General features: G+C 43.5%; 1 protein-coding gene across 2 annotated transcripts in view; it reads right to left on the minus strand.

The window, feature by feature from the left end:
- Positions 1-27108, minus strand: part of LOC129703885 (pantothenate kinase 1-like) — a 102752-nt gene that overhangs the window by 12628 nt on the left and 63016 nt on the right. The window contains exons 2-5 of one of the 2 annotated variants that reach the window (XM_055646564.1): positions 24221-24573; positions 16745-16998; positions 10625-10801; positions 3596-3719 (exon numbers count right to left, since the gene is read on the minus strand). In XM_055646564.1, the coding sequence (XP_055502539.1) occupies positions 3596-3719; positions 10625-10801; positions 16745-16998; positions 24221-24573 (908 nt within the window). Of the gene's footprint in view, positions 1-3595; positions 3720-9470; positions 9673-10624; positions 10802-16744; positions 16999-24220; positions 24574-27108 lie in introns of those variants that run through there. The other variant, XM_055646563.1, reaches the window with a different exon arrangement.

A 27108-nucleotide genomic window follows, 5' to 3' on the forward strand; every position in this document is an offset into this window, starting at 1 on the left:
TCCTACATTGCCAGAACAAGGCCACACACAAACTGGAGGAACAGCACCTCTTATTCAAAAATCCAATGGGTATGAACATTGAATTCTCCAACTTTAGTTACCTACAAATTCCATCCTCACCCTTTCCACCTAACCACACTTGCCTCCCCCCCTCTCTCCCATCTGGACTCACACCTATTTCTTCCTTCCCCCTTGTACCTATCTTCCCTCCTATAGCTTCATAATGAACAATTCTTCAAACCATTTGTCTTTTCATCTATCTGCCTATGATAAACCCACCTCACCTGTAACCATCGATTACATGCCAGGCTGTCCTATCCCTCCTTGTTTCCAGCTTTCTTTCCCACATCCCTTCCACCCCACAAACCAATCTGAAGGAGTGTCCCGGCCCAAAAGGTCAACCATCCATGTTCTCCTGCGATGCTGCCTGACCTGCTGAGTTACTCCAGCACTTTGGGTCTTTTTCTGACTAATCTAACAAGTAACATGACTGAGGTGACAACATGGAGCCCTGCACTAGGCTGTCCCCACTCTACATTAGCGAGTCCAGGCGCAGACTAGGCAAATGCTTGTCTGTTTACCTGCACTCTACCAACCATGGCCACCCCGAGATTCCGAAGGCAAGCCACTTTCATTCCTCTTCCCATTCGTTCACCGATCCATCCATCCTCAACCTCCTCCACTGCCAGGGTGAGGGTAAACTAGAGGAACAGCACCTCATATCCCACCTGGCTCTCGTGTCCCTCTCTATCCTTGTGATCTACACACGCACACACCTTTTCAACCTCAGCCCCCCATCACCCAATTAGTTTCTCTCCCCCCCCCCCCCCCCCCCCCCCACACACCACTCCATCTCTGCATCAGTCACGCTCCCCTCCCACTGGGTCCCTTCCCCTGAGTGTCTCATCTGCTGATCCCACCTCCCATATTTGGTTCCTTGTTTCACCTTCCTTTCCAACCAGATTCCATTCCTTTAGCGTTTTGTTCCCTCCATCTGCCAGCTCCCAACTTCTGTCATTATTTCCACCTCTCCACCCCCTGCCCTTCTCCATCAGTCAATGCACTCTTTCTTACCTGGATCTACCTAATGCTTACCAGCTCTGGCAGTACCCCTCAGCTCTTTACACCGCTATTCCTCTCCGTTCTCTCAGTCTAGAGAAGGGTCCAGACCTGAAACTTCACTGTTCATTTCCCCTCTGATACTGCTCGGCTTGTTGGGTTACTCCAGCAGTGTGTTTGAGCTACATGTTCCAGCAAACTGCACTCTGTTGGGTCTAAGGTAGACATAAAATGCTGGAGTAACTCAGCGGGACAGGCAGCATCTCCTTCCCTCCCACTCCCCCTCCGTTGGGCCTTCTTTCTATGGCTAGACTGAATATCTATTTGCAAGCAAGCAAGGGAGTACCATCACATGCTTTAATTTGATGTTTCAAATAGGTAGTAAAAGGTAATTTTCCTGAGGTACTTTATTACTGAACTAATTGGACTGAACTACTTAATACAGAAGTTTTAAGCAAAACTTTGGTTAATCTTTCACTAAACTCCTTGATACAGGATGCACCAGCCTGGAATGTCCCCCTGCATGTGAGAACAAGGCCTCTGTGTTCAAGTTATTAGTGAACTCTTTTACTAGTTCTGGTATTAAAATTGTTTGAAGCCCCTAAGGAATAAATAACTAATGCAAATCCTCTTAATGTGAACTGGAACCAACCACGTAAGCAGAGACATGATCCAAAAGCCAGAAACTTTGGTCAGAACAAACTTCGATTAATGTAGCATAATTCACATTTAATTACAAACACTTTGAGCAGGTTTAACATTTTCAGAACGTTTGTTGTGCATTTGGAGCAAATGGTTGTGTGCTACATTTATCTATTTTACTTCCTTTAAATGCATGATATTTAAAACGAAGCATCACTTTCAACATTGAAAATATAGTCACGTATACTCACGTTAGGCAGAATTATGCAGCACAGAGAAAAGCTTTCATTGCCGAGTCCAAGATGCCAATCCCCATACTTTGATAGCCCTGTACAATGCTGCTTGATCTCCATGCTACAAGGCAACACTGTAAAGAAGCTCAAAGCATTGAGCACTCGTGAAGGGCAGGCAGGTCTCCAATTTTAAATTAATTTTCTCCCTGGATTTTCTTTTATTAAAGCAACTTCTGCAAATATCGATCACTGATTACATTCCAAAAGTTTTGCCGTGTTCTGCAGGTAATTCTCCTCTACCGAGTTACCCAATTGATCACATGCCCCCATTATGGAATGGGGAGCCTAAGAAAAAGCAATTATCCTAGGCCAGAGATGCGATCATTGGCAGTAATTTAAGTTCAGGGGCTGGGTCAGATCACAGACCTAGAGATCCCCCAGACAGACCCAAGAGCAAAACTGCTTAAAATACACCCTCTGGTGTCTCATAACACAAAATGATATATAACCTAACTGGTAGGGAACAGAATTTGCCCAAGTGCTGCCTCAATTGCTTCTGCCTCCAGAGTGCATTTAAGGAGATAGAATTTCAAATTTCCACAACCCTTTGTGCAGGAATGGTGCTATCCTATGTCAAAGTGACTGAAGTAGCTTGAATTTTCGGATCTTGGTCCCTTGTTTTTTGAATTTCCCAAATCCTTTCTTTCAGACAATACTTGCTACAAACACTGACATGGAATCCTTCAGCAGTCGCTCGGACTTCCTTGCGGTTTGAAAACGTGTTTAACAGAACCCTCCCTCCACTATCAGAGTGAGGCTCAATGCAAATTAGAGGAACGGCACCTCATATTTTGCTTGGGCAACATACAACCCAGCGGTATGAATATTGATTTCTCTAACTTCACGTAACTCTTGCTTTCCCTTTCTCTCCGTCCCTCCCCCAACCAAGCTCTCCGACTAGTTTCACTGTATTCCTGATTCATTTTACTGTTTGCACGCCTTGTGGACGGCCTTCACCTCAGCTAACAATGAACCATTCTACATTTCCTTGCTCATCATCTGCTTTGATCTGTTGTTTTCACCCATTACCCTTCCAAAACTCTAGTCTCTCTCTCCCCGACTCTCAGTCTGAAGAAGGGTCTTGGCCCGAAACATTACCCATTCCTTCTCTCCAGAGATGCTGCCTGTCCCGCTGAGTTGCTCCAGCATCTTGTGTCTATTGGAGAATTCTTTGGTCTGGTTGCAAAAGTTCCGAATTTCATCCATTTACAAAAAAAGGCTATTTCTCTCAGACAGTGACAGATCAAAAAAAGTGCTGGTATGCATATAACATTTCATGCTATGCTATTGCTATTGTCTGCTAAATGTGAATCTAATTTTCAGCTTTTTTTGAGAAGGAGGTATGTCGCACAGGCACTTTCAATCATACAAAAAGCATTATAAATAACAAAGCAATTGTGAATTTGCAAGGCAAAAAAACAAAATAGCACTTGAAACTGTTTGAAAACAATCGTAAACAACACCCGGACTTCAGATGTTCACCCTTCGTACTTAACTCTTTCAACTAATGTTTGCTGATATACTAAAGGCGAGCAAAGAGAAAGCCATCTACAACAGCAAATAATGTAACTAAATTATAATTTCTAAAAAACAAATCTTACCTCATTCAGTGCACACATGCGAGCTATTGATCCAATGTTGTTTGTGATAGTGACCAGTGTTGCTCTGGCCAGGTCTTCCTTACTAATGGAATCTCGCTTCTCCTTACTCATCATGTGTCCAAAGCTGCACAAAATTAAAGTAATGGCTAAAGACACGGAATGTACTGGAATTATTGGATTGCTCTATGTCAAAATTGGTCCTCAATCTTTGATTTAATTATTGTTACACTGTTTTAATGTTTTACATAAAGTAATGTTCTTTACTCATGTCTCACATATTTCAATTAGTCTGGCCCAATAATTAAGTTTACAGAAGGTAGACAATTTCTGTAATAAAAGAAATTAATTATTCATAGATCAATAATTATAATTGATAAAATGTCTTGTTTGCCCACTAAAATATTCCAAAGACCCTTCATGAAATCTGTCATATTATTCATCATTCTTCACTAACTCAGCAGAAACAGAAGCTCTTTCCAGCTCATCCATCCAAATTAATCTTTTCTGATTACCTTATCCATGTTTATTACAATTTTCATATCAATGTAGCCTTATTTAGTGGATGACCTTAAGACCTCTAATCAGGTTCCTTCTCAGCCAAGAAACAAAGAACTGCAGATGCTGGCTTATAAAAAAAAAGTAACTCAGCGGGTCAGGCAGCATCCCTGGGAGACATGGATCGGTGAAATATTGGGTTGGGGTCCTTCTACAGATTGATTTTAGGAGGAGGGGAAAGAAAGCCCGAGGAGAGGAGGGGCAGCACAAAGTGTGGCAGGTAATAGGTGAACAGGCCAGGGTGGTTTTTGATAGGCACTTGGTTGGACAAAGGCCAGAGTGTGGCCGCATGCAAACTGGAGGAACAGCACCTCATATTCCGCTTGGGCAGCTGACAACCCATCGGTATGAATATTGAATTCTCCATTTAGGTATTCTCCCCTCCCCCATCTCTCCCCTGTGCCCCACCTAGACTCACACAGAGATTAACTAAAAGGTGTTAGACAAAATTATTGAAAACTTATGATGGTGATGGTCTGGATGATGGTGTGGTAAATTGGATTAGTAAGTATGCAGATGATACTAAGATAGGAGGGGTTGTGGATAATGAAGTAGATTTTCAAAGTCTACAGAGAGATTTATGCCAGTTGGAAGAGTGGACTGAAAATGGCAGATGGAGTTTAATGCTGATAAGTGTGAGGTGCTACATCTTGGCAGGACAAATCAAAATAGGACGTACATGGTAAATGGTAGGGAATTGAAGAATGCAGGTGAACAGAGGGATCTGGGAATAACTGTGCACAGTTCCCTGAAAGTGGAATCTCATGTAGATAGGGTGGTAAAGAAAGCTTTTGGTGTGCTGGCCTTTATAAATCAGAGCATTGAGTATTGAAGTTGGGATGTAATGTTAAAATTGTACAAGGCATTGGTGAGGCCAATTCTGGAGTATGGGGTACAATTTTGGTTGCCTAATTATAGTAAGGATGTCAACAAAATAGAGAGAGTACAGAGGAGATTTACTATAATGTTGCCTGGGTTTCAGCAACTAAGTTACAGAGAAAGGTTGAACAAGTTAGGGCTTTATTCTTTGGAGCGCAGAAGGTTAAGGGGGGACTTGATAGAGGTCTTTAAAATGATGAGAGGGATAGACAGAGTTGACGTGGATAAGCTTTTCCCACTGAGAGGAGGGAAGATGCAAACAAGGGGACATGACTTGAGAATTAAGGGACTGAAGTTTACAAGGTAACATGAGGGGGAACTACTTTACTCAGAGAGTGGTGGCTGTGTGGAATGAGCTTCCAGTGAAGGTGGTGGAGGCAGGTTCGTTTTTATCATTAAAAAAAAAAATTGGATAGTTATATGGACGAGAAAGGAATGGAGGGTTATGGTCTGAGCGCAGGTATATGGGACTAGGGGAGAATACGTGTTCGGCACGGACTAGAAGGGTCGAGATGGCCTGTTTCCGTGCTGTAATTGTTATATGGTTATATGGTTATGCGATATGAAGCTGGAGGAAGGAATGTCGATTTCTTTATGTACAACTACTACGGACTGACGCAAAACTGCATTTCGTTGTACTGATACTTGTATTTGTGCGATGACATTAAAGTTGAATTGAATTGAATTGAATAGATGGAGAGGAAGGGGAGAATTCTGTGTGAGTCTAGGTGGGGCACAGGGGAGGGGGTGTGTGGGGGTGAAAATGGAGGGGGAGAGGTAACCTATACGGAGAATTCAATATTCATACCATTGGGTTGTCAGCTGCACAAGCGGAATATGAGGTGCTGTTCCTCCTGTTTGCACAAGGCCTCACCTTGGCAATGGAGGCAGCCCAGGACAGAAAGGTCAGATTTGGAATGAGAAGGCTCACATCTTTGTGATTTAGGCAGTGCAGCGTAGGTTCACGAGACTGATTCCTGGGATGGCGGGACTGTCTTATGAGGAAAGATTGAAAAGACTAGGCTTGTATTCACTGGAGTTTAGAAGGATGAAGGGGATCTTATAGAAACATATAAAATTATAAAAGGACTGGACAAGCTAGATGCAGGAAAAATGTTCCCAATGTTGGTCGTCCAGAACCAGGGGCCACAGTCTTAGAATAAAGGGGAGGCCATTTAAGACTGAGGTGAGAAAAACGTTTTCATCTAGAGAGTTGTGAATTTGTGGAATGACTGAATGGATTTAAGAGAGTTAGATAGAGCTCTAGGGGCTAGTGGAATCAATGGATATGGGGACAAGGCAGGCATGGGTTGTTGATTGGGGAAGATCAGCCATGATCACAATGAATGTGGTGCTGGCTCGAAGGGCTGAATGGCCTCCTCCTGCACCTATTTTCTATGTTTCTATGTTAAGGAAAGTTAAAAGGCCTTGGTGGACCAAGCACAAGTGTTAGGTGAAACGGTCTCTGAGTTTACGCTTGGTGTCGCCCATGTACAGGAGGCCATGTTGGGAACACTAAATGCAATAGATAAGGTTAAAGGAGGAGCAAGTGAACCTCTGTCTCACCTGGAAGGACTGTTGGGGTCCCTGGATGGAGGTGAGGAAGGAGGTTTAGGGACAGGTGTTACATCTCCTATGGTTGCAGGGGAACGTACCTGGGAAAGGGGGGGGGGGGTGGAAGGCATGAGCGAACCAAAGAGTTGCGGGGAGAATGATCTTTGCGGAAGTCGGTAGGGGAGGGCTTGGGAAGATGCGACTAGTGGTGGGATCCCTTAGGAGGTGACGGGTTTGTCAGAGGATGATGCGTTGGATGGTGAGGCTGGTGGGAAGAGAGGAGAGGACCAGGAATACTCCATCTTTGTTCCGTCTGGGGGGGGGGGGGGGGGGGGGGGGGGAGGGCAGGAGTAAGAGCAGAACCGCAGGACACAGAGGAGGGGGGGGGGGGGGGGGGGGGGGGGGGGGATCCATCTATGGTAGCAGAGATTACATGTACTAAAGAAGGAAGACATCTCGGATGTCCTAGAATGGAAAGCCTCATCTTGGGACAGATGCAGCAGAGACGGTGTAATTGAGTAGGGTACAGTGTCTTTGCAAGAGGCAAGGTGGGAGGAAGCATAGTGTAGAGAACTATAGGAGGCAGGTTTGTAGTAGACGTTAGGTGATAGTCTGTCCCCTGCGATGAAGACAGAGAGATCATGAAAGGGGAGAGAGGTGTCAGAGATAGTCCAGGTGAATTTGAGGGCAGGATGGAGGTTAGTGGTGAAGTTAATAAAAGTTAATGAATAGCTTTCTTCCCCTCTCTGCCCGCTCACCCTACAATCAGTGTGAGGAAGGGTCCCGACCCGAAACGTCACTTAGCAATGTTCTCCAGGGATGCTACCTGACCTGCTGAGTAGCACTTTATGTCCCTCAACCTACCTCTGCTGAAAAAGCCCTAAATCTTTACCATCCCAGTCACATCCCAGTAAATCTCCAACTTCTCTACTGGTTTTGTAATGGGATACAATACTGCAACAGCAACAAGAATGCAAATAATCTCTAGGAAGTCATCTACTACCATTTGTATTCTCTTTCTAGAAAAAAACAATCACTTCAGCTTGCTTCCTTAAGCAAGAATCCTATGACAAATGCAAACGACTCGGTCTCTATTTTGAATTGAGAATCCTATGACACTCCTTGGATCATTCCCCCACCAAAGTGGTTTCCTCGTCTCTATTTTCGAAAACTGTGTTTGGCTTCTTTTGAATCCGCTGGCGTGTGTGTGACCTTGACCATGCCACTAAATAACTTCGTTCATACGCGTCGTGATGATAATAAGGTCTCCAAACTGAAGCTCACTGGTTTCAGATAGTTGCTGTGACTCAGGATGACCCCAAGTACCAATTCAATGAGTAGCTGGGACTCCCCGAATGCCTCACAACTACTGCAGTCTAGAAACTCAACAAACTGATCTTTGGAACCTTTTATTTCTGCAATTATTTTTCCTACTTTTGCATTCTGTCCCGCCGTATGTCCTAGTAAGCCGCCCTCGCATGGCTAATGGGGGGAGCGTGCTTTCTCCCGTCGAGCAGCAGCTGGGCCCGATTCGCAACCCCAGGGACCCGGACATGCTGGCGCGTGCCACTGTCTGTGGAATTCTCGCCATGCCCCGTGTAGGCCCGACGTTTCGCCCCACAGGTCTCCGCTGGGAACGGTGAGGAGAATCCGGCGGCCATTACGCATTCAGCGGGCGGCACGGCCAGCCTGTCTGGGCCGAGGTCGCTGGGAGCTTCGGCGGCGACGGGAGCCTTGGTGGTGTTGTGGAAGCGCTGGGGAGCTCAGCCAGGCTTTGGGGGACGGGAAAGACAAGGGGGCCGTCAGCGATTCCGGCCTGGGGGATGATCGGGATGGGAACAAAGTGGGGGACGACACGTTATGGGGGGGTGGAAGACTCTAGTTTTACGGGAATCCTCTGCCCAGGGGATAAGCAACTCGTTTTCGTGGAGGTTGCATTGCAGACGTGTTGCTGGGTGTCCTTGTGCTGTGGTGTTGTTCCGAGGTCACTGTAGGCACTGATGGCCCACACGGCTGCCAGACAAAGGCACGGGGTCACTTGTCTTGCACGCCCGGGCACGTCGTCTCGCCCCAGACAAGCTTTTTTCCACTTTTGATGTAATTTTAATTTCAAGAGATTTTGTGTACCTTGTTGTGTGTTATGACTGGTGGCAGATCAATTTCCCTCCAGGGATGAATAAAGTTCTATCATATTTCTATTTCTTGTCTTAGTATAATTATTTTTGCACTTTTTTGTTTCATTTGATCTAATTAATCCTGATTTGATCCAAACTACTCCTGTGTCTGATAAATGTGAAGTGGGTAACAGCGTTGAACCCATTATTCACATGCACAAGATGCCTGTGCTTCTCCTTCCCAACTCTACAGTTCCAGCAGCTTACAAGACAAAACACCGGAACAAAAGATGAATAGAGTTAGACTCCAGTAAATTCTGTCCAGCACCTAGTTGCTTAGTGAAACTCAGCCACGTTACAAACAGGTTCTATTCACTCAAAGCCTAGTAGATCCACCAATGTTTACAAAGGCAAAGGTTGGGGCTGCATAAGACCTATTGACCATTCTGGTTTTCACTCCTTGCTGCAAGACCAATGTGTAGTTAGAAAGGTTTTCTTTCTCTGCTTCACAAAGTGTTCACATGGAAAGGATCCTGTTGTAAAACACTGTATGTAGCATTAACCTTCCAGGAATTTCCGGATCTAAAGGCCATCCAACAGATATGCTTTATAGAACACAGTATGTTTTGAACACTAAGTTGCAACAGGCTATTCATTTTTAGAGCATAGAACCTTATCCCAATTCTCAACAGTTCCCACAGGCATCGATCGCCACCCAATCCCATCACTAAGAATGGGTAATCATATAGTAACAGATTTTGGGGAAGCCTTACCTGGATGCTACTGCACATCCCAGTAGACCAAACCGTTCATAATCCCCTCCATAGATATCTTTAACTAATTTATCCACGTTGGTGCTGTCTCCTTTTGCTGCCATCTCCAAAGCTTCTTCAAAGGTCTCACATCCAGTAAGCAGACAACATAGGCCAAGGAAAGTCCCTCCGCCAAGACTGTGGACAGCGGAAGAGAAATGAAGTAAACATAAATACAAAGCACTTCAAATGGCTGCATTTATTATTTTCCAGATGTAGTATTTGAGCTTTTGTGCTGAGATGAGCTGTTTTTTTTTAAAAAAAACCTTAGTTTAGCTTAGTTCAGTGCACAATAAATAAAGTAATTACTCAGCAAAATAACAAATACTCATTAGATCTGGCACTACACTGAATGGCAAAAGAGATCAAAAAAGGTGAAGTACAAATTATTTAGGATTTGCAAATGTACAAAATGTGCAAATTCTTGTTCGATTATTTGTAGGATTCCAATACCACAGGGATCACTAGATATTCCACTTCCCACTTCATCCAGTAATAACATATTTTAATCATTTATTTATTAAAATTCACAAGAAAATTCAACCATTCTAAATGATGTTTGTTTATTCTGCACCTCAGATTCAGATTCTGTGTTTAAATGTCAGTGGGTAACAGCGTGTAGCCCAGTACAGAGACAACGAAATGCATTTCCCAAGCAGTCTCAGCCTACAAGACAAAAGACAGGAACAAATAGCAATAGAGTTGACTTTGAACCTAGTTGCTTAGTGACAAAAAGGTTCTGATTCAACTCAATAATAATAAGTGTACAAAGGCAGGGTTGGGGCTGGCATAAGACCTATTGTGGTTTTCACTTGGCAGTCACAATGTGTAGGTAAAGGTTTTGTTCTCTGCTTCAGAGTGACATGGAAAGGATCCTGTTGTAAAAAAGATTTTCAGCTGTTCCTCGACCTCCAGGAATTTCCGGATCTAAAGGCCATCCAACAGATATGCTTTATAGAACACAGTATGTTTTGAACACTAAGTTGCAACAGGCTATTCATTTTTAGAGCATAGAACCTTATCCCAATTCTCAACAGTTCCCACAGGCATCGATCGCCACCCAATCCCATCACTAAGAATGGGTAATCATATAGTAACAGATTTTGGGGAATTACCTGGATGCTACTGCACATCCCAGTAGACCAAACCGTTCATAATCCCCTCCATAGATATCTTTAACTAATTTATCCACGTTGGTGCTGTCTCCTTTTGCTGCCATCTCCAAAGCTTCTTCAAAGGTCTCACATCCAGTAAGCAGACAACATAGGCCAAGGAAAGTCCCTCCGCCAAGACTGTGGACAGCAGAAAAGAAATGAAGTAAACATAAATACAAAGCACTTCAAATGGCTGCATTTATTATTTTCCAGATGTAGTATTTGAGCTTTTGTGCTGAGATGAGCTGTTTTTTTAAAAAAAACCTTAGTTTAGCTTTCAGTGCACCCTCTGCAAAATGCAAAATACTCCGGTCTGGCACTACACTGATGGCAAAAGAGATGCCAAAAAAGGTGAATACAAATATTTAGGATTTGCAAATACAAAATGTTGGTAATTCTTGTTCGATTATTTCTGATTCAATGGGGGCACTTTTGACATATTTTAATCATTTGTAAAATTCACAGGGAAAAATCCCATCTAAAGGTTTAGCACCTAGTTTTGCTTCATTGTCATAATCCCATCAGGAGTAGTTTTGCTTCATTGTCCTCTACCTATTTGGATGTTATTCACTTGAGAGGCTCAATAGTAAATGTTGTTGGATGGGAGATGGCAGATCATAGCTCACTCAAATCCTGATATCCTGCTGTAATCTTCTATAAGACAATGGTTGCAGGTCAGAGGTTGCCAAGGGCAACGATGGCCAATCTTCTTCTCTGACAAGGGAAGTGGTGGCACAGCGGTAGAGTTGTTGCCTTGCAGCGCCAGAGAACCGGGTTCAATTCTGACTACGGGCGCTGTCTGTACGGAGTATGTATGTCCCCCCCCCCCCCCCCCCCGTGACCTGCGTGGGTTTTCTCCGAGATCTTCGGTTTCCTCCCACATTTCAAAGACAGCCATGATCATATTGAATGGCGGTGCCGGCTCGAAGGGCCTACTCCTGCACCTATTGTCTATGTTACTATGTTTGTAGAATAATTAGCTTGGTATAAATGTAAATTGTCCCTAGTGTGTGTCAGATAATATTAATATGCGGGGATCACTGGTCGGTGCAGACTCGGTGGGCTGAAGGGCCAGTTTCCTCAAAGCCTTTATGTCATCCGGCAGCAGTCCAATCACAAGTTACTTGTGCAAACCGTTTCTGTTTAATTTGAGCATTTCCCTAAGAGAGTTCTGTTCAAGCCCCACTCAGTGGGCATATTCCAGATCCCCTTTGATCAGAATACTGTGGGCTTACCACACTGCCTGACATGATCCCTTTTCAATGAGGAAGTCAACCCAGGTCCAATCAGTCTTTCATAGAAACATAGAAAATACGTGCAGGAAGAGGCCATTCGGCCCTTCGAGCCAGCACCGCCATTCATTGTGATCATGGCTGATCGTCCCAAATCAATAACCCGTGCCTGACTCTGCACAGATCATATGAATGAATAAGTTTATTGTCCAAGTATATTCACATACAAGGAATTTGCCTTGGTGCTCTGCCCACAAGTGACAACGACATACAGTGACAGTTACGAATGACACATAAAACATTAATAATAAAACATTACTGATTAAACATGTGTATTAAATAAAATACCAGAGCAAAAGGAGGCTAAAGACTTTAGTTATAGAGTAGAGCTACTACTCGTGGAAAAAAAAGCTGTTTTTATGTCTGGCTGTGGCGGCTTTGACAGTCCAGAGTCACCTTCCAGTGGGATATGCTTCAAAGAGTTTGTGGCCAGGGTGAGAGGGGTCAGAGATGATATTACCTGCTCGCTTCCTGGCCCTTGCTGTGTACAGTTCGTCAATGGGGGGGGAAGGTTGCAGCCAACAACCTTCTCAGCTGATCAGACGATTCGCTGCAGCCTCCAGGTGTCGTGTTTGGTGGCTGAGCCAAACCAGACCATGATGGAGAAGGTGAGGACAAACTCTACGATGGCTGTATAGAATTGGACCATCATTGCCTGTGGCAGATTGTGCTTCCTCAGCTGCCGCAGGAAGTACATCCTCTGTTGTGCCTTTTTGACTGTGTAGTCGATGGTAGCCCTCCATTTAAGGTCCTTGGAGATGATGGTTCCAAGGAACCTACAAGACTCCACAGATGTGACTATGGTGTTGTTGATGGTGAGTGTGGTAATGGGAGGGGGAGCTCTCCTAAAGTCTACAATCAATTCCACTGTCTTATGAGCATTGAGCTCCAGGTTGTTACGATGGCACCAGGACCCCAGCTGTGCCACTTCCTGTCTGTAGGCAAATTCTTCCCCATCCCAGATCAGTCCAATCAGGGTTGTGTCGTCCGCAAACTTGCGAAGCTTGACAGAGGAGTCGGTGAAGGTGCAGTCATTGGTGTAGAGAGAGTAGAGGAGAGGGGAAATTACGCAGCCTTGCGGTGCTCCTATGCTGAGGGTTTGCAGGTCCGAGAAGTGCTTTCCCAGCCTCACATGCTGCTTCCTGTCTGTCAGGAAGTTGGTGATCCATCGACAGAGGGGTTCAGGCACAGTCAACTTGGAAAGTTTGGAGTGTAGTAACTCTGGCACAATGGTGTTGAATGCAGAGCTAAAATCAACAAACTAAATCCTCGCATAGGTTCCCTGGCAGTCTAGGTGCTGGAGGATGAAGTGCAGGCCCAGGTTGACTGCATGATCCAGAGATCTATTGGCCCGGTATGCAAAATGGAGATATTTTTGTGATATTTTTCAGCTTGGCCAGCACAAGTCTTTCAAGTCTTCATAACTACAGAGGTCAGTGCGACAGGCCTGTGGTCATTAAGACCAGTAATCTTTGCTTTTTTTACAGGGACAATAGTGGAAACAGCAGGGACAATAGAAACATAGAAAACTTTGAAGCAGCCTGCACCGCAATATGATCATGGGACAGTATCCCGTACCTGTTTACCCCCTGATCCCCTTAGCCACAAGGGATAGATTGAAAACTACCCTCTGTGGCAGAGAGTAGAGTCTGCTCTCTGTGTGACAGTACATGTTTGCAGGAAATGGTTGAAAATGTCTGTGTAGGTCGGTGCCAGTTGTTCGGCACAGAGCTTGAGAGTAGAGGGGGAAACATTGTCCGGTTCTGGAGATTTCTGGCTTTTCTGTCTTCAGAACAGCCTCTCCACCTCCTCAATTTGTATTGTTGATGATGGAGAAGTGGCCAGGCTGATGTTGTGCAGCACGGAGGGGGTGGGTAGTGGACGAGGGTAGTCAGGCTGTGAGTAGGTGTGAAGTGTTTATTGGGGAGGGGGTGAGGGGCTACCAGGGTTTCTGTTTATCGAACCTGCAATAGAACTTTGTGGGTCAGCTGACAAGGAGCGGGGGATTTTCCTCTTGTAGCTGGTGATTTCTTGCAAGCCCTTCCACACTGAAGAAGAGTCACTAGCTGAGAACTTGCTCCTCTACTTCTCAGAGTACCTTTCCTTGGCAGCTCTGATTCCTCTTCTCAGCTTGTACTTGGCCTGCCTGTAGAAGTCTGCATCCCCGCTCCTGTGGGCCTCCTCTTTAGACTGGCGGAGTTGTCTGAGTTCTGCTGTAAACCAGGGCTTGCCCTTGTTGAACCAGGTCCGGGTCCTAGTGGGAATGCAACTGTCCTCACAAAAGCTGACATATGATGCCACAGTGTCTGTATACACATCGAGGTTGCTTCCGTGAACACATTCCAGTCATAATCTCGAAGAACAGCACGGAACTATGCCTGTTACTTGGAAAACTATTTGTCCATGAGTTATTATCACATAAACTACAACATTGCAATCGTTAAGCATTAAATAGATTTATCATGCAACATTTTTAAACAGGTTTAGTGTTAAAGGTCATAAAGTCACAGTGTCATAGAATCAAACAACACAGAAACAGGTCCTTTGGCCCAATTTCTTCAGCCCAAACCAAGATGCCACATCTAAGCCAGTTCCATTTTGCACATGTTTGGCCCATGTCCCTCTAACCCTTTCCTATCCATTTACCTGTCCAAGAGCCTTTTACATGCTCAAGTATCTGGTTTTGATCCTGACTACGGGTGTTGTCTGTGTGGAGTTTGTGCATTTTCCCTGTGACCACGTGGGTTTTCTCTGGGTGCTCGGGTTTCCTCCTACATTTTAAAGATGTGCAGGCAATTAGGTTAATTGGCTCCTGTAAATAATGCTGCGTAGGATGTGAAAGTGGAATAAGAAAGCACCAGTGTACGGTCGATCAATCAATGGTTGGCACGGACCCAGTGAATCTGAATCTGAATCAATGGTTGGCACGGACCCAGTGGGCCGAGCGGCCTGTTACCTCGTTGTATCTCTGAACTAAACAAGGACCTGCCTCAACAACCTCCTCTGGCAGCGCATTCCTTATATCCACTACCCTCTGATCGAAAAAGTTGCCCCTCAGGTATTACCAATGATTGCGTTTATTGAGGTGGTGATGAAGGGGATTAATGAGGTTAGGACAGTGAGTATTTTAGCAGATGGATTTTAGTAAGGCTTTTGATAAAGTCTCCCATGGTGGGCTGATCCAGAAGATTAAGATGCATGGGATTAATATTGACTTGGTTGTGTGGATTCAGATCTGTCTTACTCATAGTAGAAGGTTGTGGTGGAATAACAATACTCAGGCTAGAGGTCTGTGACCAGTGGAATTCTGTAGTGATCTGTGCTGGGACTGCTGCTGTTTGTCATATATATAAATAACTTGAATGTAATCATAGATGGTTCGTGAGTAACTTCGGAGCTGATTGCTGGGGAGAAGGCAGGCACGGGTTATTGATTGGGGACGATCAGCCATGAGCACACTGAATGGTGGTGATGGCTCGAAGGGCCGAATGACCTCCTCCTGCACCTATTTTCTAAGTTTCTAAAATTGTTTGGCAGACAGGAAACAAAGAGTAGGGATTAACGGGTCCCTTTCAGAATGGCAGGCATTGACTAGTGGGGTACCGCAATGCTCGATGCTGGGACCCCAGCCATTTACAATATACATCAATGATTTAGATGAAGGGATTCAAAGTAACATTCGCAAATTTGCAGATGACACAAAGCTAGGTGGCAGTGTGAACTGTGAGGAGGATGCTATGAGGATGCAGGGTGACTTGGACAGGTTGGGTGAGTGGGCAGATGCATGGCAGATGCAGTTTAATGTGGTTAAATGTGAATTTATCCGCTTTGGTAGCTAAAACAGGAAGGCAGATTATTATCTGAATGGTGACAAGTTGGGAAAAGGGGAAGTACAAAGAGATCTGGGGGTCCTTGTTCATTTACCTTTATGCATGCAAATACTAATGATCATGCCCATCTCTTCTCCCCTTCATTGTTATTTATGCATGATCATTAGTATTTGCATGCATAAAGGTAAATGAACAAGGACATTAAAGTTGAATTGAATTGAATTGTCTATCTTTCACATCACCCTTCTAAGAGTGAACATTAATGTAATTTCTCAGAAGCAGTCAAACCACACTATAAATATACACTTTAGTTTTATTTTGTGTAGAGTTACAGCATGAAAACAGGACCTTCAGCCCACCGAGCACTCCAATCACCTGTTCACACCAGTTCTATGTTATTCCACTTTCTCATCCACTCATTATACACTCGGGCCAATTTTACAGAGGACAATTAGCCTATAAACCCAAACATCGCCTGGTGCACTCAGAGAAACCTTACATAGTCACAGGGAGAATGTGCAAACTCCACACAAACAGTAAACAAGGCCAGGGTCGAACCCTGGTCTCTGGCGTTGTTGTGAGAAAACCAGCTGGGACACTATGCCACCCTTAAAACACTTATTTTTCCAAATATCTTTTACGATGGCTCCAGTCTTCAGACATAAGAAATAGGAGAACCATAATTTTTCTATTATTCAATATCAGGGTTTAAACCTCATCTCATACCCAATTTTGCCTTGATGATGATGAAAAAAAGTCTTCTCAATCATTAATATATTCAATGTCCATGTGTAGGAAGGAACTGCAGATGCTGGTTTAAACCGAAGAGCTGGAGTAACTCAGCGGGACAGAGAGCATCTCTGGAGAAAAGGAATAGGTGACGTTTCAGGTTTGCACAGGATTATAGATCTCACTTTATCATTTTATAAACATAAATAACAGTGAGAGTGCATGCTTACCTGGTTCCAGTTACCCTTTTGTAATTATCTTTGGAATAAAGAGCCAAGACACTGACTCCTGAGCCTATGTTGACCAGCAGCATAGGGTAAGGGTTATCCAAGCAGTATGGCTTTTTCTGGCACTGCTCAAAGTCAGTGGATTTTTCAAAGTAGTAGCACTCAGACAGACCATTGTATCCAACGGAGTCAATGTAGAGCAGACCTTGGATCAAACAGTCCAATTCATCCAGTTTGAGAAGCTGCAAATCAGCCATCTAGAAAACAGCAAATGCCTGTGTGATTACCATACTCAAACGTCAAACTCAAGTGGTGAAATACACAGTAGACACAAAAATCCAGAGTAACTCAGCGGTACAGACACCATCTTTGAAGAAAAGGATTAGGTGACGTTTTGGGGCAAGACATTTCTTCTCGGATTCTTCTCAACTAAGCCAGTACATATTTTTTTAAAATAATAACAGAAAAAGCTGGAGTATTAGGCCGGACCTCATATGTGGGGACAGAAAGTTAAATGGGCTGGTCGCATCTCGGGAGAGAAGGAATGGGTGACGTTTCAGTCTGAAGAAGGGTCTCGACCCGAAACGTCACCCATTCCTTCTCTCCCGAGATGCTGCCTGTCCCGCTGAGTTACTCCAGCATTTTCTATCTACCAACCATGAGGAGAAGTTGTAAAAAGGGTTATCAATGAATGAACGGGAAGAGCCAGAATGTGAAGCCCAGACAAAGGAGTGTGGGAATTGGGAAAAACAGAGCAGGAAGCCAAGCCCAGCAGATTTGTGTGGAGCTTATACGTTCTTCATATGACTGTGTGGGCTTTCTTTGGGGGCTCCTGTTTCCGCCCATATTCTAAAGACATACAGATTTATAGGTGGACACAAAATGCTGGAGCACAAAATGCGAGACAGGCAGCATCTCTAGAGAGAAGGAATGGGTGACGTTTCGGGTCAAGACCCTTCTTCAGACTGAAGAAGAGTCTTGACCCGAAACGTCAATCAGTCTGAAGAAGGGACTCGACCCAGAACATCACCCATTCCTTCTATCAAGAGATGCTGCCTGGCCCGCGGGGTTATTCCTGCATTTTGTGTCTACCTTCGATTAAAACCAGCATCTGCAGTTCTTTCCTACAGATTGGTAGGTTGATTGACTTCTGTAAATTGGCCCTACCATGTATGACGCAAAAGTGGGGATAACATAGAACTAGTGTACTAGTAATCGGTGGTCCATGTGGACTTGATGGGCTGAAGGGCTTGTTTCTACGCCTTATTTCAACACTAAACAGGTCCGAATAGGAATTTTCTCTTCTCCCAGGGTGGGGGGGAAACAAAAACACAGGCTGAGCCAATATAACAAATGAATGCCCGATGCAGACGGAAACCAAGTTGACGACAAGAACAAAAGTACAAGGCGGGAAGCTGCAGCCTGGAGGAATGGCAGATGCTGTATCTCATTGGATTGGGCCTCACTGTAACAGTTCAGGAGGCCACACGTCGATACGTCAGAGTGGGAACTAAAGTTGCAGGCAGCAATTAGCTCAGGGCCGTCACAGTAAACTGAGGGCAGATGCTCCGCAGAGCAGTCACCCTATCTGCATTGGTTTTTTTCCAATGTAAAGGATCACAGTGTGTACACCCAATGTATACCACTAGATTGGACGAAGTACAAGTGGACTTCCAGTCCCTTCACCTGGAAACTATTTGGGCAGGGATGGTGGGAAGGGAAGAGATGAAAGCATCACTTGCAATTGCAGAGGAAATTGCCATTCGGCGAGTAATTCATAGCAATGGATGAGGCGACCAAGGAGTTGAAAAAGGAATGAGTTCTGCAGAGTGCTTAAATGGGAAGAGGCAGAAAGGTGACTGGTGAAGGAAGCAGAGATGGCAGAGAAATATCTGTGGAATCCCCGGGATGACGGGACTGTCATATGAGGAAAGATTTAAAAGACTAGGCTTGTATTCACTGGAGTTTAGAAGGATGAGAGGATTTCTTATAGAAACGTATAACATTATAAAAGAACTGGACAAGCTAGATGCAGGAAAAATGTTCCCAATGTTGGGAACATGGTGGAAGTGGTGGAGGCTGGTTCGTTGGTATCATTTAAAAATAAATTGGATAGGCATATGGATGAGAAGGGAATGGAGGGTTATGGTTTGAGTGCAGGCAGGTGGGACTAAGGGAAAAAAGTTGTTCGGCACGGACTTCTAGGACCGAGATGGCCTGTTTCCGTGCTGTAATTGTTATATGGTTATATGGTTGGGGAAGTCCAGAAGCCACAGTCCAAGAATAAAGGGGAGGCCATTTAAAACTGAGATGAGAAAAAAACTTTTACACCCAGAGAGTTGTCAATTTGTCAAATTCTCTGCCACAGTAGAGGCCAATTCACTGGATGAATTTAAGAGAGTTAGATAGAGCTCTAGGGGCTAGCAGAATCAAGGGATATGGGGAGAAGGTAGGGCCAGGGTACTGATTGTGGATTGTCAGACATGATCACAATGAATGGCGGTGCTGGCCTGAAGGGCCGAATGGCCTCATCCTGCACCTATTGTCTATGTTTCTATGAATGCAAATTGTGGCGGTGTGTTTGACGAGGACCATGCAAACTGACCCTCACCTTCCACCCCACAAGAGGGCGATGTAGACATTGTCTGAAGAAGGGTATCGACCCAAAGTGTCACCCACTCCTTCTCTCCTGAGATGCTGTCTGTCCCGCTGAGTTATTCCTGCATTTTGTGTCTATCTTTCTGTCTATGCTGACTTTAGCAAGGTCTTTGACAAGATAACACATTGTCGACTGATCATGAAGGTTAGATCACATGGAATTCAGGGCGAGCTAGCTAATTCAAAATAAAATTGGCTTAATTAGGAGAGAGAGGGTAACAGTATAATGTTGTTGTTTAGACCAGAAGCCTGAAACAAGTGGTGTGCCACAGAGATTGGTGCTGGGACCACGGTTGTTCATTATTCATATTAAGAAATTAGATGAGAATTCTTAATGTAAATAATTTTCTTAATATAAATAATAACAAATAATGCTTTGTGTGTGTGGTGGGGAGGGGGGGCGCAGAGGAACAACTCCAGGACTGTTTGGAGTATGTAGACTGGGCAATGTTCAGGAACTCGGCAACGGACCTGAATGAATACGCCACAGTCGTTACAGACTTCATAAAGAAATGTGTGGAGGACTGCACGCCAACAAAAACCTTCTGAGTGTTTACTACCCAGAAACCCTGGATGAACCATGAGATCCGCATTCTTCTGAAGACCAGATCCCAGGCATTCAGGTCTGGAGATACAGAGGCGACTATAAGAAGTCCAGATGCGACCTTGGTAAGCCCATCAAAAAGGCCAAAAGAGACTTCTGCTCCAAACTGGAGGATGAGACAGATGTTCGGCAGCTGTGGCAGGGCTTGAATGCAATCACCTCCTACAAGGCGAAATCAGGAGGCAGCGCAAATGTCAGCGAAGCATCACTCTATCACTCAATGCGTTTTACGCACACACTTTGATAGAGAGAATACTGATGCATCTTCCCGAGCCTCCATTCGCTGTGACGGTATTTCGGTCACAGTCACATAGGCCGACGTCAGGAAATCCTTCAGATGGGTGAACCCTCGGAAAGCACCTGGACCAGATGGTATACCCGGTCGTGTTCTGAAAACCTGTGCGGACCAACTGGCTGGAGTTTTTACGGACATTTTCAACCTCTCACTTCTGAGGTCTGAGGTTCCCACCTGCTTTAAAAGGGCATCAATAATACTGGTTCCCAAGAAGAGCAAGGTGACGTGCCTCAATGACTATCGACCAGTGGCACTAACGCCTGTGGTGATGAAGTGCTTTGAGAGGTTGATCATGGTGTATATCAACTCCTACCTCGACAAAAACCTGGACCCACTGCAGTTCGCTTACTGCCACAACAGATCAAGGGTGAATGCGATCTCGCTGGCTCTCCACTCTGCTCGGGACCACTTGGACAACAAAAACTCATATGTCAGGCTGTTATTCATTGACTACAGCTCGGCCTTTAATACCATCATCCCCTCCAAGCTGGTTACCAAGCTCTCAGATCTGGGACTCTGCGCATCCCTCTGTAATTGGATCCTCGACTTCCTCATTCACAGTATTGTCTGTCTGTATTGGTGGAAATGTGTCATCCTCGATAACAATCAGCACGGGAGCACCTCAAGGCTGCGTGCTCAGCCCCCTGCTGTACTCACTCTATACTCATGACTGCGTAGCCGGACATAGTGCGAACTCCATCATCAAGTTCACTGACGACACCACTGTTGTGGGACGTATCACTGATGGGGACGAGTCAGAGTATAGAAGTGAGATCGACCGATTGACCAAATGGTGCCAGCACAATAACCTGGCTCTCAACACCACTGATTGTGGACTTTGGAAGGGGTAGGATGGGGACCCACATTCCCGTTTATATCAACGGGTCGATGGTGGAAAGGGTCAAGAACTTCAAATTCCTGGGCGTGCATATTTCCGAAGATCGCTCCTGGTCCCAGAACACTGATGCAATCGTAAAGAAAGCACATCAGCTCCTCTACTTCCTGAGAAGATTACGGAGAGTCGGTATGTCGAGGAGGACTCTCTCGAACTTCTACAGGTGCACAGTAGAGAGCATGCTGACCGGTTGCATAGTGGCTTGGTAAGGCAACCTGAGCGTCCAGGAGTGGAAAAGACTGCAATAAGTAGTAAACACCGCCCAGCCCATCATCGACTCGGTTCTCCCCACCATCGAGGGGATCTATCGCAGTCGCTGCCTCAAAAAGGCTGCCAACATCATCAAGGACCCACACCATCCTGGCCACACACTCATCTCTCTGCTGCCATCAGGTAGAAGTACAGGAGCCTGAAATCTGCAACATCCAGGTTCAGGAACAGGTTCTTCCCCACAGCCATCAGACTATTAAACACAACTTCAAACAAACTCTGAACTATAACAGCCTATTGCACTTTATCTGTTTGTTTATGTGCGTATATATATATATATATATATATATATATATATATATATATATATGTGTGTGTGTGTGTATATATATATATATATATATATGTGTGTGTGTGTGTGTGTGTGTATATATATATATATATATATATGTGTGTGTGTATATATATATATATATATATATGTGTGTATATATATGTATGGGTGTGTGTATATATATATATATGGTATATGAACACACTGATCTGATCTGTATTTATGCCTATAATATTCTGTTGTGCTGCAGCAAACAAGAATTTCATTGTCCTATCTGGGACACATGACAATAAACACTCTTGTATTGCCTTGTCTTGAGAATGTAAGTGCCATGATTCATTAGTTTGCAGATGAAAACTGGTGTTACAGTTGAACAGTGTAGAAGGTTTTCTAAGATGGCAAGAACACCTTGATCAACTGGGCCAAGGCGCCATGGAATGGCAGATGCCGTTTAATTCAGATAAATGCTAGGTGTTGCATTCTAGCAAGATTAACTAGCCCAGGACGTGTACAATAAATGGTAGAGCCCTGCGGAGTGTTGTAGGATATGGAGACAAAGGGGTGTAGGTACAATTACAATTTTTGAGGGCTGCATAATGGTACAGCAGTAGAGTTGCTGCCTTACAGAGCCAAAGACCCAGACTTCATCCTATACAGGTGCTGTCTGTGCCGTTTTTGTACATTCTCCCAGTGACCGTATGGGTTTTCTCCGGCTGTTCCGGTTTCCTCCCACATTCCAAGGATGTGTAGATTTGTAGGCTAATTGGTTGCTGTAAATTGTCCCTCATGTGTAGGATACGGGTGATCGCTGGATGGCGTGGAATTGATGGGCCAATGAGCCTATTTCCACGTTGTATCTCTACAACTAAATCCTAAACTAAAAGATACTTGGAAATGTACACAGATAAGAAGGGTTTGGAGGGATATGGGGCAGATGCAGGCAAGTGAAAATAGCTTGGTTAACAAACTTAGTCGGCATGGACGAGTTGGGCCGAAAGACCTATTTCCCTGCTGTATAAGTCTGTGACGAAGTTACCCCTGTTCTGTCTTTGAGGAGGAGGAGGTACAGGAAGTGGATGAGATGCAGTCTGGGGCTGCACTAACAATTTTGATTTCCATGTATACAGATGAATGCCGTATATTAGCTGCCAGTGGAGGTAGATAAGGCAGATACACCATTCAAAACACATTTGGGCAGGTACATAGATAGGAAAGGTTTAGCAGGATATGGGCCAAACGCAGGCAAGTGGGACAGGTGTAGATGGGACATCTTGGTTGGGATAGGCAAGTTGGGCCAAAAGGTCTGTTTCCACACTGTATGACCGTGAGAAACAAATGAACTAATCAAAATATAATTGTTACCTACTGCAATAATTTCCAAACATTTAAGAAAAAATGCATATATTCCCTGTGGTCTGGTGGCAACTAGAAAAATATTTGTTCATCATTTTAAATGATTTTGTACCATGACTTTGAATTCCTGTGGCAATAATGGTACTATAGAATGATAGCGTGACGAGGTATAAATGTTTTAGATCCGTTCTGTCTCAGGATTTGTTCAGTCATATACGATCTAAACCTTAAAGTTTAATGTTCGAGTTTGTACCGTGACCTGCGTGGGTTTTCTCCGAGAACTTCAGTCTCCTTGCACATACAGGTTTGTTTGTGGCTTTGTATAAATGTAAATTGTCTCCAGTGTGTGTAGGATAGTGTTAATGTGCAGGGATCGTTGGTCGGTGCGGAAGCGCCTGTTTCTGAGCTGTTTCTCTAAACTAAGGTTTGCTGGCAGGTTCAAAATTAGAAATCATGATAATTTTGAGAAAGGATGCAAGATCCATGGGTTACCGGAGTGGAAAGGTGGAATGATGGCAGATAAAAAAATCTTTGCAGGACAATAACAGGCAGAAAGAAAGTGTGGCTTAAACGGCAGGAGATTTTACGATGATGTAGAAGATCTTGGAACAAAGTCAAAGAGAAATTTAAATATGGGAATTTAAGCAGGAAAAAAACATGAAAAATAAAACAGATACGTCAAGATAGTGCTGCGATTGTAATTCTGAGCTTCGGATCGTGAGAATTTTAGATCTCGTGAAGGGCACACAGGAAAACCTTGCATCAGGCAAACATTTACATAGAAGCATAGAAACATAGAAAATAGGTGCAGGAGTAGGCCATTTGGCCCTTCGAGCCTGCACCGCCATTCAATATGATCATGGCTGATCATCCAACTCAGTATCCCATCCCTGCCTTCTCTCCATACGCCCTGATCCCTTTAGCCACAAGGGCCACATCTAACTCCCTCTTAAATATAGCCAATGAACTGGCCTCAACTACCTTCTGTGGCAGAGAATTCCACAGATTCACCACTCTCTGTGTAAAAAATGTAAAAAAGTCTAATTGTTGGGCAAGGGATAAAATTGGTGCATTGTTCATACTAGTACTTATACATACTTATACATACTCGGTCCACTAGTATAAATTACCTTTCTGAAGTCATCCTCGAATTTGTAGGCCCCGCCTCCTGTGGCACACATAGTAGTGTGTAAACTGGAAAAGTTTTTGTCTCTGCCCATTTGGATGAACTTGGGCATGGAATGTGTTGGAAAGCGGATGAAATGCAAGTTCCCTTTGCGTCCACACATGAGCAGATTGGTCAGCTCCAGGTGCACGTCGCGAATCCCTGTATTTCCATAGGCTACGTTAGATGTTAGATACTTCCTAATGCTCTTCAGATTCTCCACCTCCTCCTGCTCTTCTTCAGTTGTGATGTCTTTTGGCTCAAAATATACAAGTTTGACAAGAGTTCCACCAATATCCATTCCAAACCAAGGGAATGCTAAGAGGAAAAAAATATGAATCTTTGTTAACTATTTATTATTGTTTAACTTATGCAACAATAGTTGACGTACAAAAATCCAGACAATTTCAAATCTAAAATGAGGAGGTATAATATGAAACAACTTTCTTTCCTCAGCTATCAGAAGAGCAAATACAAATGCTCATGATACAACTGCGTTAGCTTAAAAAAATACCAGGGTGACCATCATAACACACAAATGACCTCTTCATACAAAGGGTGATGGGTGTACGGAACAAGCTGGCAGAGGAGGTAGTTGAGGCTGGGACTATCCCAACATTTAAGAAACAGTTAGACAGGTACATGAGTAGGACAGGTTTGGAGGGATATGGACCAAATGCGGGCAGGTGGGACTAGTGTAGCTGGGACATGTTGGCCGGTGTGGGCAAGTTGGGCCAAAGGGCCCGTTTCCACACTGTATCACTCTATGACTCTATGACACAAGACTAAATTCCTCAGAACTAGGCACAAAGAGGCCTAGCAAGTTACATACAAAGCAATAAACACATCATAACAGATGTGTTTGACCTCTTAAAACCATGATATCTTTGGTGCACAAGTTTGGAAAATAAAACATTGAAATACAAGCTTTCATCAAAATAAAGCAGTGGAGATGCACAGGGATCTGTGCTCGTTCCTGTTTTTGTGGTATATATAAACAACCTGGACGTAAATGTACAACGATTAATAAGTTTGAAGCCAACACCAACATTAATGGAGTTTGAGACAGTGAGGAGGGTTGCCAAAGTATACAGTGGACATATAGATAGATTATATACTCATGCCTTTACATTACCAGAAACATTAGCTGAATCAACTATTACATTTATACCAAATAAAGATAAATATCTAGAAGAACCAGGTTCATATAGAGCTATAGCACTCTTAAATACAGATCAGAAAATACTAGCAAAGACTTTAGCGAGAAGACTGAGTAAATACGTTAGTAAACTAATAAACCCGGATCAAATAGGGTTTATACCTAAAAGATACTCAGCCAACAATTTGAGACGCTTGTTTAATATAATGTATTCACAAAAAACTGAAGAAGATGTATCAATTATTTCATTAGACGCAGAAAAAGCATTTGATCAAGTAGAATGGCAATATCTGTATAAAGTATTGCAAAAATTTAACATGGGAGAGAATTTTATGTCATGGGTAAAATTATTATATGACAAGCCGACAGCCAGAATACTGACTAACAATATGTTATCTTTAAAATTTCATTTATCAAGAGGCAATAGACAGGGGTGTGCATTATCACCCCTGCTATTCGCCCTTGTGATAGAGCCTTTAGCAGAAAGTATAAGAAGCCATCCGAATATCCGGGGATATAATACCAAAGATTCAAATAATAAAATTTCACTATACGCAGACGACGTATTATTATACATTACAAACTCACAAGTTAGTATACCAAATATACTAAATTTAATAGAGGATTTTGGCTCCTTTTCAGGATATAGAATAAATTGGAATAAAAGTGAAATTATGACGTTAAAACCCCAAGATTCGACACCTGTTAAAATTTCCATTTAAAAGTGCCACAGAAAAATTTAAGTATTTGGGTATCCAAATTACTGGAAAATATAAATCACTATTTAATGCAAATTTTATGCCTTTACTAAGTAAATTGAATGCGTCGATTAAATTCTGGAAAACCCTACCGGTGTCTTTAATAGGTAGAATAAATGCTATAAAAATGATTTTTCTACCACATATATTATATCTATTTCAATCAGTACCAATATACTTACCAAAAAATGTCTTAAAAAAATTAGACTCCAAAATTACAAACTTCATATGGGACTACAGATCGCACAGAATCCAAAGAAAACACCTGTGTAAACTTAAAGAATCTGGGGGACTGATAGTTCCGAACTTTTTATACTACTATTGGGCAGCACATATTAAAAACATAATTTTTTGGTTTGACAGCTCTGCCCAACAGGTAGAATGGATATGAATGGAGAAAGAGGATTGTTCTCCTTTTAATATAGGAGCGATCCTCTGCTCCCCGATAAAATTAAACAACACAATATATAAGACAAACCCAATTATCCACAATGCAATTCGAATTTGGAAACAAATAAGACTAACGTTAAAATTAAGAAACTTATGGCTTTTATCTCCAATAATAAATAATACCTCATTTAAACCCTCTCACTGACAAAACCTAAACCTATTCGGAAAGATTAGGAATTAAAAGGATTGGAGACTTGTATGAAATGGGAACATTTTTATTATTTCAACAATTACAATTAAAATACAACTGGAAAAATACCAATACTTTAAATACCTGATATTCATGCAATTTAATATCATACTTATATAATATAATTTTAAATATAGAATCACCATCGACAGAGGCAATCAGAGCAGATTGGGAATGAGAACTACAGATAAAAAAAAGAAACATGGAAAATCCGCCCCATAGCTCTGATATATGTTTTTTAGGCCCTGTCGTTGTCCTGCTGGAAGGTGCAACCTCCGCCCCAGTCTCAAGCTCCC

This window comes from Leucoraja erinacea, chromosome 15 (genome assembly GCF_028641065.1).
Source record: "Leucoraja erinacea ecotype New England chromosome 15, Leri_hhj_1, whole genome shotgun sequence".
Lineage (NCBI taxonomy): Eukaryota > Metazoa > Chordata > Chondrichthyes > Rajiformes > Rajidae > Leucoraja > Leucoraja erinaceus.